The sequence below is a fragment of the Oncorhynchus keta genome, chromosome 30 (assembly GCF_023373465.1).
Source record: "Oncorhynchus keta strain PuntledgeMale-10-30-2019 chromosome 30, Oket_V2, whole genome shotgun sequence".
NCBI classification, from domain to species: domain Eukaryota; kingdom Metazoa; phylum Chordata; class Actinopteri; order Salmoniformes; family Salmonidae; genus Oncorhynchus; species Oncorhynchus keta.
In genome coordinates this window covers 55,572,092-55,589,973 of record NC_068450.1, presented here as the reverse complement: position 1 = coordinate 55,589,973, position 17,882 = coordinate 55,572,092, and the positions used below count along the sequence as shown (strand labels likewise).

Here is a 17,882-nt window from a genome sequence, read left to right as displayed (position 1 = left end):
AAGTCGTAACGTAGCGAACCCTATTTGTAGGGGGGAAGAATTTGTTTTCATGTTGTGCTGCGTTTCAACAGGTTGAACGGGAGAGTGTTGCTGTACTGTAGATGTCTCAGCCAGAGAGACACACACACACGTGACACGTTTCAAATGAAATATGCTTGCTCTTAAGAAAAAGCCTATGAGCATCTGGCAAAATTAATTTACATATTTTTACTCTGAGCTCATGTGCAATAATAAATTAATAATTTTATTTTATTTTTTTATTTTAAATTAACTGCAAACACTGCATTGAACATGACAGGGACACAATCTACTGTAACTATACTGATAGAAACTTGATTGACTTCTAATGAATATCCTTAATTTCTGCGACAGTGACACAAGACTTCAAACTCAAGAGTGTGCTCCCATTGCTTGTCTATGGAAGGAAAATGGGGTACGCCACTGCACACAAGTTCATTAGAGTTGCTTGGGTTTAAACGTTTTATCAAAACAATGAGCATAACGTCATCTAGCTCATCAGGGATTCAATGCTGCAGAAACACATTTCCCTCCACCGATCGCACCCCAAACACAGGCCCTTAGGAAGACCTTATTACATCCTGAAACAAATCAGATGGGTTTCCTGCCTTAGGGCCAGCGCTGGGTTCAAATAGTGTTGAGAATCATTTCAGATGCTTTCGCCGGCGCTTGATGAGATTTCCTAATGCAATGGAACCAACTGAAAAGTCCCACCCACCACCTGGCACTCCAGGCAGACTCAAGCAAATGCTCCAAGTGTTTGAACGATTTTAATAGGATTTGAACCCAGGTCTGCTTGGGACTTTCATTCACAATGTCCAGCATGTATAGCCTAGCCCCAGGTGCCCTGCTGACAGGAACATGACTGGGTTGTGGTCTGTCTCTCTCGTCATGGCAGCTTGTTAGGAAAAGAGACAGAAAAACACAAAAGTCCAAAGGGACACTGCATGTATCTCACCAAGCTGAGAAAGCACAGGAATCTTCCAAGCCCTGTCAAAATAAATTCATAAGTTATGTCTGCATTTGGAATGTGTGTAAGCAGTTTGATCCTGACCAGTTTGCATCTCTCTCTCTCTCTCTCTCTCTCTCTCTCTCTCTCTCTCTCTCTCTCTCTCTCTCTCTCTCTCTCTCTCTCTCTCTCTCTCTCTCTCTCTCTCTCTCTCTCTCTCTCTCTCTCACAGCCTCTCTCTCTCTCACAGCCTCTCTCTCTCTCTCACAGCCTCTCTCTCTCTCACAGCCTCTCTCTCTCTCTCTCTCTCTCTCTCTCTCACACACACACACACACACTTGACAGTCTGAGAAACAGCCTTGAGTTTTAACGCAATGAAATGTCCCTATTCTTACTGAGTCTCACATATTCTTACTGAGTCTCACATATTCTTACTGAGTCTCACCATATTCTTACTGAGTCTCATATTCTTACTGAGTCTCAACATATTCTTACTGAGTCTCACATATTCTTACTGAGTCTCACATATTCTTACTGAGTCTCACATATTCTTACTGAGTCTCACATATTCTTACTGAGTCTCACATATTCTTACTGAGTCTCACATATTCTTACTGAGTCTCACATATTCTTACTGAGTCTCACATATTCTTACTGAGTCTCACCATATTCTTACTGAGTCTCACATATTCTTACTGAGTCTCACCATATTCTTACTGAGTCTCACATATTCTTACTGAGTCTCACATATTCTTACTGAGTCTCACATATTCTTACTGAGTCTCACCATATTCTTACTGAGTCTCACCATATTCTTACTGAGTCTCACCATATTCTTACTGAGTCTCACATATTCTTACTGAGTCTCACATATTCTTACTGAGTCTCACCATATTCTTACTGAGTCTCACCATATTCTTACTGAGTCTCACATATTCTTACTGAGTCTCACCATATTCTTACTGAGTCTCACATATTCTTACTGAGTCTCACCATATTCTTACTGAGTCTCACCATATTCTTACTGAGTCTCACATATTCTTACTGAGTCTCACATATTCTTACTGAGTCTCACCATATTCTTACTGAGTCTCACATATTCTTACTGAGTCTCACATATTCTTACTGAGTCTCACATATTCTTACTGAGTCTCACATATTCTTACTGAGTCTCACATATTCTTACTGAGTCTCACATTCTTACTGAGTCTCACCATATTCTTACTGAGTCTCACCATATTCTTACTGAGTCTCACATATTCTTACTGAGTCTCACCATATTCTTACTGAGTCGCACATATTCTTACTGAGTCTCACCATATTCTTACTGAGTATCACATATTCTTACTGAGTCTCACATATTCTTACTGAGTCTCACCATATTCTTACTGAGTCTCACCATATTCTTACTGAGTCTCACATATTCTTACTGAGTCTCACCATATTCTTACTGAGTCGCACATATTCTTACTGAGTCTCACCATATTCTTACAGTATTCTTACTGAGTCTCACATATTCTTACTGAGTCTCATATTCTTACTGAGTCTCACCATATTCTTACTGAGTCTAACATATTCTTACTGAGTCTCACATATTCTTACTGAGTCTCACATATTCTTACTGAGTCTCACATATTCTTACTGAGTCTCACCATATTCTTACTGAGTCTCACATATTCTTACTGAGTATCACATATTCTTACTGAGTCTCATATTCTTACTGAGTCTCACATATTCTTACTGAGTCTCACATATTCTTACTGAGTCTCACATATTCTTACTGAGTCTCACATATTCTTACTGAGTCTCACCATATTCTTACTGAGTCTCACATATTCTTACTGAGTATCACATATTCTTACTGAGTCTCACATATTCTTACTGAGTCTCACATATTCTTACTGAGTCTCACATATTCTTACTGAGTCTCACATATTCTTACTGAGTCTCACCATATTCTTACTGAGTCTCACCATATTCTTACTGAGTCTCACATATTCTTACTGAGTCTCACATATTCTTACTGAGTCTCACCATATTCTTACTGAGTATCACATATTCTTACTGAGTCTCACCATATTCTTACTGAGTCTCACCATATTCTTACTGAGTCTCACATATTCTTACTGAGTCTCACATATTCTTACTGAGTCTCACCATATTCTTACTGAGTCTCACCATATTCTTACTGAGTCTCACATATTCTTACTGAGTCTCACATATTCTTACTGAGTCTCACCATATTCTTACTGAGTCTCACATATTCTTACTGAGTCTCACCATATTCTTACTGAGTATCACATATTCTTACTGAGTCTCACCATATTCTTACTGAGTCTCACATATTCTTACTGAGTCTCACATATTCTTACTGAGTCTCACATATTCTTACTGAGTCTCACATATTCTTACTGAGTCTCACCATATTCTTACTGAGTCTCACATATTCTTACTGAGTCTCACCATATTCTTACTGAGTATCACATATTCTTACTGAGTCTCACCATATTCTTACTGAGTATCACATATTCTTACTGAGTCTCACTATATTGCCCTGAGACAACTCTTAGAAAGCAGTTACCCATGGCCTTGTGTGTCCGTGTCAGACAACGAGCATGCATCTATAACTTACGTCTTCCCTGGCAAATCCTCTGCTTCAATCAACAGGTTGGCAGCAGCCTCTGATGAGTCTACGTCAGACATTGTAACATGGAATTCCCTTTGAAGGTGGCTGGAAACATGCTCCTTTGGTAAATTCCCAGTGAGGAGTAGAAATAGCAGGGGAGACTGAGCGAACACACACTCACTCTGGCTTGCCAGACTGGTGCTCTGCAAACACCCTGCTACTCGTAACGAGGGACGGAGGAGGGGGTGGTGTGGGTGAGAAGAAGTTCCACATTACATCATGTGCAGCTGTTGACAGATCAGTGTTTATTAACTAACTGTCAGGAGCCAAGGGATCTGTCGCTGCAGGATTCACACCCCGGCTTGCCACACACACTCGCACGCACACGCGCGCGCGCACATAAGCGGGCGAGACCATAGAAACCATGTGTTTGATGTGTTGGATGCCATTCTGCTCCAGCCAATACCACGAGCCCGTTCTCCCCAGTTAAGGTGCCACCAACCTCCTGTGGCGCGCAGACACACTTGCACGCAGACAGGCAAGCATGTAGGTGGGCCTACACACACATACAGTAGCAGACGCTAACTCACATGCACATGCTAATGGCACATAACATAACAAACCACTTCACAACCCTTCCGACAGACGCTAATTACACGCTAACAGGATGATGCTGAGACTAAGAGTATGCCAAACAAAAAATGATTTATTGCAATGTTAAAGAAACCACACAAATCAAATGTTATGTCACAGTCTTCGTAAACAACAGGTGTAGACGAACAGTGAACTGCTTACTTAACTCTGTGCACAAGGACTACTTTTAACAATTTCCACAGAAAATTGTTTGTAAAGTTTGGTCACAGAATTTTTTTTGTGTGAGACAGTTTTTGGATTAACACCCGGTAACAGAATGACATCACGGGTCCCTGATCTGTACTGTACAGAAATGTATGATTATCAATGTCATTCTCTTCATGGGGATGTATCCTGAATAGACACAAAAGTAGAACCAGTGATGTCATCCTTTGCATGTTTGGGTGTGATTCTACACACTTGCTATTATTCTAATGAGCTCCGCCCCCAAACAAGACCAAAATTAATTTGTACCAATCACAGATGTTTCTGTTTCACAAGTTTGGACATCACAGTACAGCACAGTTGAGTAGAGAATAGTATAGTATAGTAGAGAATAGTTCAGTATAGTACTGTGATAGTTAAATGTAAAGGAAAAACAATACAGTAAATTATAATGTACTCTACTCTAGTGTGCTCTACTGTACAGTACTAAACTCTACTGTACAGTACTAAATTCTACATTACAGTACAGTACTGTGTTGTACTGACCTTTACTCTACTTTGACCACCACGCGACAGAAAGAGAAAGAAAACAGTTATGAGCTGAACTTAACAGTATGCCAGTGGAAGAGAAGACCGTAGCAGGTGACCCAACAGTGGTTCGTGACTACTATGAATTCCCATTGAAGACAATTCAGTTTCAGTCATTCAGAGAATATGTCAAATACAGCATCAAGTCAGGTGATCGTCAACCCGTGACACAAATGAGTGTCACAAAGACAACACTTTAAAAGCATGTGTACGACAGACAGGGAAAACATATACATATGTTTTGTGTTCATTGTGTTAATTACTCCGAACGGAATATGAACTTTATTCATTAACCAAATAACTATTTGTTAGTTCTACCTTTACTTGTTCATTCTGTGAGCTTTCATGATCCACGGTTTCATGAGGGAGAAAAATGTTGAAAATGTCTTTAAGATACAGTGCCTTCGGAAAGTATTCAGACCCCTTGACTTTTTCCGCATTTGGTTACATTACAGCCTTATTCTAAAATGTCCTCAGCAATCTACACACAATACCCCATAATAACAAAGCCAAAACAGGTTTTTGTATTCAGACCCTTTGCTATGAGACTTGAAATTGAGCTGAGGTGCATCCTGTTTCCGTTGATCATCCTTGAGATGTTTCTACAACTTGATTGGAGTCCACCTGTGGTAAATTCAATTGATTGCACATGATTTGGAAAGGCACACACCTGTCTCTATAAGCTCCCACTGTTGACAGTGCATGTCAGAGCAAAAACCAAGCCATGACGTCAAAGGGATTGTCCGTAGAGCTCCGAGACAGGATTGTGTCAAGACACAGATCTGGGAAATGGTTCCAAAAAATGCCTGCATGTCACGCCCTGGTCATAGAGAGGCTTTTTATTCTCTATTTTGGTTAGGCCACGGTGTGACTAGGGTGGGCATTTTATGTTATTTTTTCATGTTTTTCTATTTCTTTGTTTTTGGCCAGGTATGGTTCTCAATCAGGGACAGCTGTCTGCCGTTGTCTCTGATTGAGAAACCATACTTAGGTAGCTCTTGCCCACATGGGTTTTGTGGGTAGTTATTTTCTGTTTAGTGTGTTTTGCACCTGACGGAGCCGTTTCGGTTGTTTCTTTTGTTCCTTGTTGTATTTAGTGTTCAGTTTATTAAAATAATGATGAACACTTACTACGCTGCATCTCGGTCCTCACCTTCTTCCACCAACAGTCGTTACACTGCAGCATTGAAGGTACCCAAGAACACAGTGGCCTCCATCATTCTTAAATAGATGAAGTTTGGAACCACCAAGACTCTTCCTAGAGCTGGCCGCCTGGCCAAACTGAATAATCATGGGAGAAGGGCCTTGCTCAGGGAGGTGACCTAGAACCCGATGGTCACTCTGACAGAGGTCCAGAATTCCTCTGTGGAGATGGGAGAACCTTCCAGAAGGACAACATCGCTGCAGCACTGCCCCAATCAGGCCTTTATGGTAGAGTGGCCAGACAGAAGCCACTTCTCAGTAAAAGGCAGATGACAGCCTGCTCAGAGTTTGCCAAAAGGCACCCAAAGTCTCTCCGACCATGACAAAGAAGATTCTCTAGTCTGATGAAATTAAGATTGAACTCTTTGGCCTGAATGCCAAGCGTCACGTCTGTCACCATCCCTATAGCATGGTGGTGGAAGCTTCATGCTTTGGGGATGTTTTTCAGGGCAGGGACTGGGAGCCTAGTCAGGATTGAGGGAAAGATTAACGGAGAAAAGTACCGAGAGATCCTTGATGAAAACCTGCTCCAGAGCGCTCAGGACCTCAGACTGGGGCGAAGGTTCACCTTCCAACAGGACAACAACCCTACACACACAGCCAGACCAAAGCAGGAGTCTCTGAATGTCCTTGAGTGGCCCAGCCAGAGCCTGGACTTACACTATCGTTCAAAAGTTTGTGGTCACTTAGAAATGTCCTTGTTTTTGAAAGAAAAGCAAACGTTTTGTCCATTAAAATAACATCAAATTCATCATAAATACTGTGTAGACATTGTTAATGTTGTAAATTACTATTGTAGCTGGATTCTTTCTTTACAGAAAATCTACATAGACGTACAGAGGCCATTATCAGCAATCATCACTCCTGTGTTCCAATGGCACGTTTTGTTAGCTAATCCAAGTTTATCATTTTAAAAGGGTAATTGATCATTAGAAAACCCTTTTGTATTTTATAATAGCACAGCTGAAAAATTTTGTTCTGATTAAAGAAACTGGCCTTCTTTTGACCAGTTGAGTATCTGGAGCATCAGCATTTGTTGGTTTGATTACAGGCTCAAAATGGCCAGAGGCAAAGACCTTTCTTCTGAAACTCAAAAGTCTATTCTTGTTCTGAGAAATGAAGGCTATTCCATGTGAGAAATTGCCAAGAAACTAAAGATCCCGCACAACGCTGTGTACTACTCCCTTCACAGAACAGCGCAAACTGTCTCTAACCAGAATAGAAAGAGGCTAGACCTGAAAATAGCTGTGCCGCAACGCTCCCCATCCAACCTGAAAGAGTTTGAGAGGATCTACAGAGAAGAATGGGAAAAACTCCCCAAATACAGGTGTGCCAAGCTTGTAATGTCATACCCAAGAAGACTCGAGGCTGTAATCGCTGCCAAAGGTGCATCAACAAAGTACTGAGTAAAGGGTCTGAATACTTATGTAAATGTGACATTTCAGTTTTTAATTTTTAATACATTTGCAAAGTTTTTGCTTTGTCATTTTGGGGTACTTGTGTGTAGATTGTTGAGGGGAAACATTTTTTACATCAATTTTAGAATAAGGCTGTAACCTAACAAAATGTGGAAAAAGTCAAGGGATCTGAATACTTTCTGAAAGGCACTGTAGGCTTTTGGTGTGGGCTTTTGGATACAGAGTGACAAGAAAGACACGAGGCAATATTTCTTAAACTTACAGAAGGCAAATCATTTCTGTAAAACGAAGTGTAGATATTAGTTGGCAGGGGTCTTAACTTCAACAATATTGTGTTTTGATGCATGTCTAATACCTAAGACTTTTTCTGCTAGTGTCACGCCCTGACCTTAGAGATCCTTATTATTCTCTATGTTTAGTTAGGTCTGGGTGTGACTCGGGTGGGAAAGTCTATGTTTTCTATTTCTTTGTTTTAGCCCGAGTGTGGTTCCCAATCAGAGGCAGCTGTCTATCGTTGTCTCTAATTGGGGATCATATATACAGTAAGTTGTCATTTTCCGTTTGGGTTTTGTGGGATCTTGTTTTCTGTTTAGTGTCTGTACCTGACAGAACTATGCACTTTCGTTTTTGTGTTTGTTATTTTTGTTTGAGTGTTTTTGAATAAAGTATCATGAACACTTTCCACGCTGCGCTTTGGTCCACTCTTCCTTCTACCAACGAGAGCCGTTACAGCTAGATGTTTTCTAAAACCCCTTTTCCATCTGTTTGACTAGAAAGCCTTTGCTTATGTCTAGTTTATATATGCCTTAATAAAATAATTACATAGATTCAGAGCTTTCATTTGACACCAATGTTTATGTGCTCCTATGAACTTCCCATTACTGCTAATGGCGCTTTTACAAAGAAATGCCCACCAATTTACACAGACTCGCCCATGTCAAACAACCACATTTACCCAATTCCTATAAACAAACACACAATGGTTATGTTCTTCTAACCTCATGGGGACCTACAATTCATTTCCATTCAAAATCCTATTGTCCCTAACCCCTAACCATACCCTTACCCTAACCTTAACCCATAACGCTAACTCAAACCTAACTACTAACCTCTAATCCTAATTCTAACCCCTAAATTTAAAATAGCGTTTGTCCTCATGGGGGAATTTTCCTTGTTTTACTGTCTTTGTGGGGACTTTTGAGGATTTTAGATCCCCACAAGGATAGAATAACCAACAACACACACACACACACACACACACACACACACACACACACACACACACACACACACACACACAATTAGCTATGTTTGCAAGTGCTATACTTCCATCTCAAAAGCTCTGTTGGTTAGCTGACTTGAGTCTGTCTGACCAGCCAGCGTTACTATGTCTCTCTCTCTCAGGCTTCAACTGTGGCAAACCAAGCAAGGCCCAGCTGCATTCCTTAAGCGTCTGGGCTTGGCATAGACCCCAGTCTCTCAGAAGGTTTAAAGTGTTTATCTTTTTCTCTCTCATTTAAAGGGAGACACATGACTCACAGCTTTACTGCCAACCAGATTTTTCTACTACCATGCTGATTGGAAACTACTGGTCTGGGCCATTATTCACAAACTCAGGAGAAGTCTTAGTTGTGCTGATCTAGGATCAGTTTAGAAGTGCTGATCTGGGGTCAGTTTAGCCTTTTAGATCATGAAGAGCTTGATTTTATGGACAGCACTGCTACTCTTAGACTATTTCTGAATATGGGCCCAAAGGCTGTATGTCTCAAGTGTCTAAAAGTAGGAGTGCTGATCTAGGATCAGGATCCTCCCTGTCCATAAAACAGTAATCAATATGATCCAAAAGACAAAACAGATCCTAGATTAGCACTCCTACTCTTTAGATAGAAGCCCTTGAGCCATATTCATTGTCTCAGAGTAGGAGTGCTGATCTAGGATCAGTTTTGCCTTTTTGGTCAGCATTTATTTGTTTCAATTTTGACAAGGAGGGGATCCTAGATCAGCACTCCTACTCTTAAGACTAAAGTATTTCCAAATAAGGACCCCGGTCTGCTTTTCATTGGGGCTCCCCACAGAAACTCTGCTTCTTAACACTTTAAGCATTCCTCACCACAGACCCAGAATAAAGTAGACCCGGGGCACACTGACAGAAACCATCAGACCGGTCACGTCACCCACGGTTTGTCATCGCAGTCGGCGATCACAAATGCACCGATTCAGCCTCTCTAAATGCCTCTGTTGCATTCCTTATGGCCACAAATGTAATAATTTTCCAAAAGATTCCACACTGTTTTCGCATTCCTCCTCTCGTAGCTCATTGCATTGCTGTGCTGTTTGGCAAGAGATGTCTAGGAGACCCGTGACATTGTCTGTCAAAGCGAGGCTGGGTTGTTTACCCCCAAAATTGGCGTGGTGACCGCTTTGTTGTTTGTATCCCAGATTGCCCCTTAACAATGGGTCTTATATCATAAGGCAACTCCATAAGTGTAGACTACAGCTGGTCAGATAAGAGTGTAGTCTACAGCTGGTCAGATAAGAGTGTAGACTACAGCTGGTCAGATAAGAGTGTAGTCTACAGCTGGTCAGATAAGAGTGTAGTCTACAGCTGGTCAGATAAGAGTGTAGACTACAGCTGGTCAGATAAGAGTGTAGTTTAGAGCTGGTCAGATAAGAGTGTAGTCTACAGCTGGTCAGATAAGAGTGTAGACTACAGCTGGTCAGATAAGAGTGTAGTTTAGAGCTGGTCAGATAAGAGTGTAGTCTACAGCTGGTCAGATAAGAGTGTAGACTACAGCTGGTCAGATAAGAGTGTAGTCTACAGCTGGTCAGATAAGAGTGTAGACTACAGCTGGTCAGATAAGAGTGTAGACTACAGCTGGTCAGATAAGAGTGTAGTCTACAGCTGGTCAGATAAGAGTGTAGACTACAGCTGGTCAGATAAGAGTGTAGTCTACAGCTGGTCAGATAAGAGTGTAGACTACAGCTGGTCAGATAAGAGTGTAGTTTAGAGCTGGTCAGATAAGAGTGTAGTCTACAGCTGGTCAGATAAGAGTGTAGACTACAGCTGGTCAGATAAGAGTGTAGTCTACAGCTGGTCAGATAAGAGTGTAGTCTACAGCTGGTGAGAAGAGGTGTAGTCTACTCCTTGAGAATTTAATTTGGAAAACCTCAAATGCAAATAATGTCAAAAATTGGTAGGCTATGATAAGCCTTCTTAGATAAATCTAATCAGGATAACACGAGTAGTAATCAATTGGATCAAATGCTAGTACACAAACCACTTTGTGAAGACGCACTCCATTATCTTCGAACTGACATTTGAACATGCAAATTCAATCTATTCTACTCAATCTAATCTAATTCATTGGATACATGTGGTAGTCTGTCTCATAAAAAATAGAGCATTTTTGTGCAATCAAACGTATTGACATTTCTCAGTTTCAACCTGGAAAGAGTATCTCTCTCCTCGTGACACTTCACTGTGGCTGGCTGCACGACCTGAGAGGCTACTGACAAGGTAATCATGCACAAAATATATGGCCTGACCCATGGCTAGAATCCATACATTGGAGGGAAGACCTTAAACTGATGGGGGTTAAGGGTCAGACCTTTTGAGGGAGAATGAGGAAACGATTGCCAAGGAGTAGAGGGATGTAAGAATTCCTCCCTCTACTGAAGAGGAAAAAAGCTCTAAAGATCATTCCTTTCCTCTTCTCCTTTATATGCAGTGATCTGAAAGAACTGACCAGGGGTGTAATCATTACTCCAAACAGTCGCAAAACTGAACGGAACGTTTTGGCCCAGGTGAAAACCAGCCTCATGACGAGATTCCACCCTATCATTTTTACCTGGGCCATGTTCGGCAAGCAAACGTTGTGTAACATTGCACATAGAAATACCGTGAATAGAGCTCCCATGATTCCTTGTTCTACGTGCCAGAGGCATGTTTGTTGTACGTTTTTATTGTGTCCTGCTGAATGTGGTCCTGTCATTATTTCCATTCAGTGTGGATGAAGGGAAGGAGCCAATTGCAGGATACATTTTATGACAAATAGCCTGTTTTGTCTTTAAATTATATAAAAGTTGGGCCTCCGTAGTGGCGCAGTGGTCGAAGGATCTGCATCGCAGTGCTAGCTGTGCCACTAGAGATTCTGAGTTTGGGTCCAGGCTTTGTCACAGCCAGTGCCTGAATGGGTTGTGTTTCGGACGATGCATGGCTCTTGACCTTCGCCTCTCCCAAGTCCGTTCGGGAGTTGCAGCGACGAGACAAGACTGTAACTACCAATTGGATACCACGAAAAAGGGGTAATAAAATATTATCTCAAAGACACTCTATTTTTGTTATGCCTGTACTACTTGACAATAGGTTGCCACTGCCAGACTTACCATTACCCCTCTTTGGCTGTACTAATGTAGTTTGAGGGTTCTTCATAAGGTGGATTGATGACTCTCTATGGTGACAACACTGGATGGAGACAGATTACTCTTTACTCTTTTGATTTCTCTTTTACTCATGAACGGACTCCATTCACAGAAATGTCACTTCAAGTACTTCCTGTTCTCAACATCTAACCAATCAGAACAGAGAAAAGTAGTTGCTAGGTAGATCATCAATTACCATTCAAATTAAAAATCCACTGATTCACCATATTTTGGAACTACAAAACATTGACAAATAATAATATCTCTTCACAACATAATTATACACTAGTGTTATGTGGTGAACAATGTTACAGACAAAATGTTTCTCAAAAGGTCTTTCATATCTGGTCCGCTTTGAGTCATATTGGCTAAGATAGGTAGAGGCCTGTGAGCCATAAAAAGCCTATTGCAAAGACTACAGAGACTATTGTAGAGAGTAATGTCAGCAGTTTCAAATCCAGAACATTCTAAACCTATTAAACGTGGAATGCAGGTTCTAGTAGAGGGGGACCTTCAAAAGAAGATGAGGCAAATACTCAACATTAAGTTTGCCATTGCAGTTTGACTTATTTATGGATTTATAGTTATTAGCAACTGAAAGTGTACTTAGCAGTACTTTGGCTGTAATTGCTTTCTAACAAGGTTTTTAAATAGGATAGAACACGTATGTATATCTGGCCTATCTAAGTGATTTTCACCCTGAACTTTCCAGCAAGAGAGCAATACCTCACATACAGTATCTAAAGTCATAAACTGTTCTCTCAGCTACCGCACGGCAAGCGGTACAGATGCACCAAATCTGGAACCAACAGCACCCTGAACCGCTTCTACCTCCAAGACTACTAAATAGTTAACCAAATAGCTACCCGGACTATCTACATTGAGCCTTTTTGCACTTACTCTTTTGACTCTACTGTTAGTTATCTATCCTATTGCCTAGTCCCTTTATCCCGACCTATATTACCCCTGGACATCGACTCAGTACTGTTCCCCCGTGTATATAGCCAATTATCGTTACTCATTGTGTATTTATTCCTTGTTATTATTTTTCTATAGTTTTCTCTCTGCATTGTTCGGAAGGGCCGACTGTTAGTCTATACCTGTTGTTTAAAAAAAAGCGTGTGACAAATACCATTTTAGTTGATTTAATAACCAGTTTGGGACACTGGGGAGGAGCAATGTTGGACTTCTATGGTCAGAAACCCATACATTTAGCCGACCCTCATCGTTACATGTCATCATTGTCATGATGATGACATATCTACTTTTCATCGTTTTCAGTGTGACCAGCTTTCACCAGACATTCCTCCTTCCTGTAAATCTTTGCACTGATGATTAGCGAGAGGTTGGAGCTGGTTCATGGGGTGAGCTATAGGCTACAAAATGTTAGCCTGCAGCAAATGCATACTATAGTGCACCATACTGAAACAACCAAAGTTCACTCTCAGACAGATTCGTGTTTGAAAGATATTTCCATTCTCCTTTCTGCCATAACGTATTACGTGATGGAATGGAATGGCAAATCTATATCTTGATACAATCATACACAATCCAATGTCTGGAATTCATAAAGATGAAGAGTTGGCCAAGTCTCAGTGAAAGATATTGTTAGAGAATTCCCATAGTTAACCAGAACACTATCCTTCGGAATTCCCAGCTGCATCTGGGAGTTAAATCTGCTTGGCCATAAAGCAGTCAGTCCTACAGCTTCCATACCAACACTGAGATAAATATGACTTTTAATTATCCAGGCATCTGGTTAATGGTAAAAGTGTATGTGTTCCGTTTCTTCTTAGAACAAATATTAAAACAAGCAAACTCAATGCTATTGTGTGTCCTATACATGTAAAGGTAAAACTGTTTCGCCAACACCGCAAAACATCATAAAAGGAGAATGTAATAACGAAGGGAACTTTACTATCCAATACAAATCCAACCAAAAATGTTAGCTGGAACTGAAGCACGGTTCTATCTGAGACAGTGTAGCTCCCAGTGTAGTGAGATGACTGGGGAGTGTCGAGGCAGTCTGTCTGCTGAAACGTGCTCAGTGTCGAGGCAGTCTCTGAGTGCATCCCAAACAGCACCCTATTCCCTTCATAGTGCACTGCTTTTGAACAGTTTTTTAAAATTTGAATCCCTATTAGCTGTTGCCAAAGCAGAAGCTACTCTTCCTAGGGTTCACACGAAGCATAAAACATGACATAATAAAGAAAATGAATAGACAAGAACAGATCTAATAAATAAATAAATATAGAAATATACACGCCTCTGGTTCAAAGTACTGCAATACAGGGATAAGGGTTCCATTTGGGACATAGATTCTGTGTCTACTGAAATGTTTTTGCTCAGAGGAACACTAAGTGGATTCATGCATCGCCCCATGCTACAATGACACGTTGGAATGTCCAAGCCATGTTATTTGCAGAGTCCCACTGGGAATAAAGAAATGTCCCTTTTCACATCGGAAGCTTGAAGAGAGGCCCTTGACATGGCCATCAACATTCACGAGCTACAAAGGGAATCTACAGATAAATAAATGGTCCACTTCTTGATATGTTAAGCTCACCGATTCTAGCAACTCTTGCTTCTCAGGAGATGAACAGAGATGACGGTGAACCAAGGCACAAAATGTGGACTAAAAACATTCCCGAGCTATACTACTCTAGCCTCCCTGATTTTTTTTTTTAGAGACAGTCCACTGTCATTCGGAGTGATAAGTCATGCATTTGTTTTTGAAACTACATCATAAATCAACAAATCAACAGTAAAAGTCAACATACTTTAAAAATGTTTTATATTGCCTCTTTTGTCCAGTCTTCAGGTAAGTTTCCTTTCTTCTTCCTGTCCCCAACCGGCCTTGTCTATCCCCAGCGTGTGGATGAGTATCCAGTCCAGGCTAGTGTGGTTAGGAATTGTCAACTGTTCCTCCCAAGGCTGCCTGAGGTGAGGGGGGAGGAGGCCTAAACAAATGTGCTTGTGTTCACCGTCGATGGTTTGTATTCAGCCAACACCACCACACCACAGCCGGGCTCCCAGCCAAGGCCCTACCTCTCCTTCCACTAATGGCAAATGGCCGTCAAAAAAACTGACCCATTCCCGCCACAAATACACACCCACTCCTTGTACTTTATCATTTCCTCAGAGCACTGGGCCAACACAAAGGAGGGCCTCTGTGAGGCGTGGCATGATGAGAGGCCCCCAGAAAGACTATGTTATGCCCTTGTGAATGTGCATGGAGTAGGCTAGGGTGGGTGCAGATGAAGGGTAGGGCAGGGTGGAGGGAGGTGTGTGTGCGCCCTGCGACTGAACCTCAGCTCCCTGCGCCATTATGCCATGTTTGCCCTGTGAGACTGGCAGCTGGGGTGAGGACAAGGCATTTTTGTCTGTTTTATTTTCCTGGGGGCCCTGGGAGAGGGAGGGAGCGCTGATGATGAGGGCCCATTCGGCTGGCATTGACGTGTGAAGAGACTGTGTCAGTGACAGCTGAGGAGATCAGGCCCTGTAATTAGCTGTGTGTGTACAGAGAGGATGTAGGATGGGCTGTTGCTTCCCCCTCTCCCCCACCCTTTGACATTCAGGATCACTGATCATATTCTGAAAACTAGACAAACTGGGTATAGCAGATGTGGATTCCACTAGTGTTTGTTTTCTTTCAAATAGTTACGCCCAAGCAAACGCTCAATCTGAAATGCCAGGTACAATAATACTATAATTAAGCAATAAGGCATGGGGGGGTGGTAATATAGCCAATATACCACGGCTAAGGGCTGTTCTTAGGCACGACGCATGGCACAGCCCTTAGCCGTGGTATATTGGCCATAAACCCCCGAGGTGCCTTGTTGCTATTATAAACTGGTTATCAGTGTAATTAGAGCAGCAAAAATAAATGTTTTGACATATCAGTGGTATATGGTCAGATATACCACGGCTGTCAGCCAATCCGCATTCAGGGCTCTAAACACCCAGTTTATAATATAACAATATATGCCATTTAGCAGGAGCTTTTATCCAAAGTGACTTAGTCATGCGTGCGTACATTTTACATATAGGGTACAGGTTTGCACTACTCCTTTGCTTCCATCCCACTGTGTTCGATGAAGTATCAGTGAAATAATCAAATATTTGAAAGAAAATACATCCTATTTGAACACAGGTTATATAGCTTACCGAGCAAGATATTCTAGTCTGTTTGGGATTTTTACGCAGAACTAGAATTATACGACTGTTATAAATATAAGGTTGTGAGAGCCAGGTGGTTGGGGCCTGGGGTGGCCCATATAGAGCATGCAAGGCCTGGGGGAAACGTTCGGAGGAGGAACACTGACAGAACCATCCATGTGAGACACAGGTGTGATCAACCAACAGTGAAAAACTCACCCCACCTCAGTACACACAGTAAATCACAGCGAACACTATTTGTTCTAACTCAATATTGCAAAATGTTGAGTTAATCCTCGTGTAACGATAGCCTTGATTTGTTGATGCTGCAACAGAGGTGGTTCAGAACAACACTGGTTAAATGAGTAACCTTTGCCTGAGACTTGACAATTTGCGTTAGTACCTCAAACTTATGCCTAGGCTTTAGCTAAGTGGGCTAATATTCTCGTGTCACCCAGCAGAGCCAGGTTTGAACCCCAGTCAGTCGCACTGTCAACTTGTAATTGGATAAGTAGATGTATTTGTCAGCAGCATGCAGACTGTGATATCTCAACCATGAACCATCCAGACCTCACACTCTTGTTTTTGCTCACTTTCTCCACCTAAGTCCAATACTCACTCTCTCCCACAATGGGACAGTGTTGTGTAGGGACTGGTTGGCCTCAGTGCAGTTACCATAGTGATTAAGCTGCTCTTTCAAGCCCAGGACTGAAGGTGCACCTCTTCTCTTTGTGACAGAGGACCAGGGTCTCAACCTGCACAAGGCTCTCAGTGTCTCACATCAAAACACTGATGCCACTTCAGCTGGAGGTGAAGGGGAGCCTAATCTTCTGCAACACCCCACACAGGTCCACTCATGGGGCCCAATGTCCCACGGGAAACAGGGGCAGACAGGGTCCCTCAACCTGGGCCTTTGCCATCTCCGTGGCCCCCTGCCTTCCGTTGGGCCCTTTGATGTACAGGGATGTGTGGGATCTGGGGCAGCCCAGTCTGTGGAGCTGTCAACCAGAAGAGAGGCCTCCTCCTCGTCGGGTTACCCAGGTAAACGTGAACCATGGCCGGATACGGTCGTGGCTACGAACAGGGTGGAAGCGTGGAGGGATGGATGGAAGCATCAAGGTCCCTCTGATCTGATGGGAAAGTCAAAGGCCTAGCTGATTACTCGCTATCCCACTAAGCCTCTGTTCTTCTCGCTGTGATACAGCCAGAAGAGATGGAGAGACAAGGGCCACGATTGTTCTTTAATCCTGGGTCTGATATGGTTGTGTCACAGAAGAATCCAGGGAAGGGGTTTGTGGAATATCTGTACAACATTTACGTCTGTGTTCTCTAGGATAAGTAGGCCATCTTTGAAGTGAAGGCACGAACTAGATAAATGTAATTGTTATGAAAAGCGGATTTAAAATCAGTTAAACATAAGCAATCCTTCTTTCATCAGGGGAACATCTAATTAAAATAAATATGCTCATTCATTGTCTTTCAAGACATGTGCACGGACAACATTAGACAATCAAATAAACGTATCTTTGTTATTCCTCCCTCATCTTAACTATTTCAAACTGTATTGTTCACTGTTATCCTCTGAAACGATTTCAAAGTTAAAAAGGGCAAGTGACATCATTTTTTTTTTTTTTTAACTCGGCAAGTCAGTTAAGAACAAATTCTTATTTACAATGACGGCCTAACAGTGGGTTCAGGGGCA

At 41.9% G+C, this 17,882-nt stretch overlaps 1 protein-coding gene across 1 annotated transcript in view; it reads right to left on the bottom strand.

Moving 5' to 3' along the window:
- LOC118363170 (nck-associated protein 5-like) overlaps positions 1 to 3,781 on the bottom strand; it is a 173,191-nt gene extending 169,410 nt beyond the window's left edge. The window contains 1 exon segment of the mRNA XM_052488619.1: positions 3,600 to 3,781. Within this exon segment, the coding sequence (XP_052344579.1) occupies positions 3,600 to 3,670 (71 nt within the window). The 5' untranslated portion in view covers positions 3,671 to 3,781.
- Between the last annotated feature and the right edge of the window lie 14,101 nt (positions 3,782 to 17,882).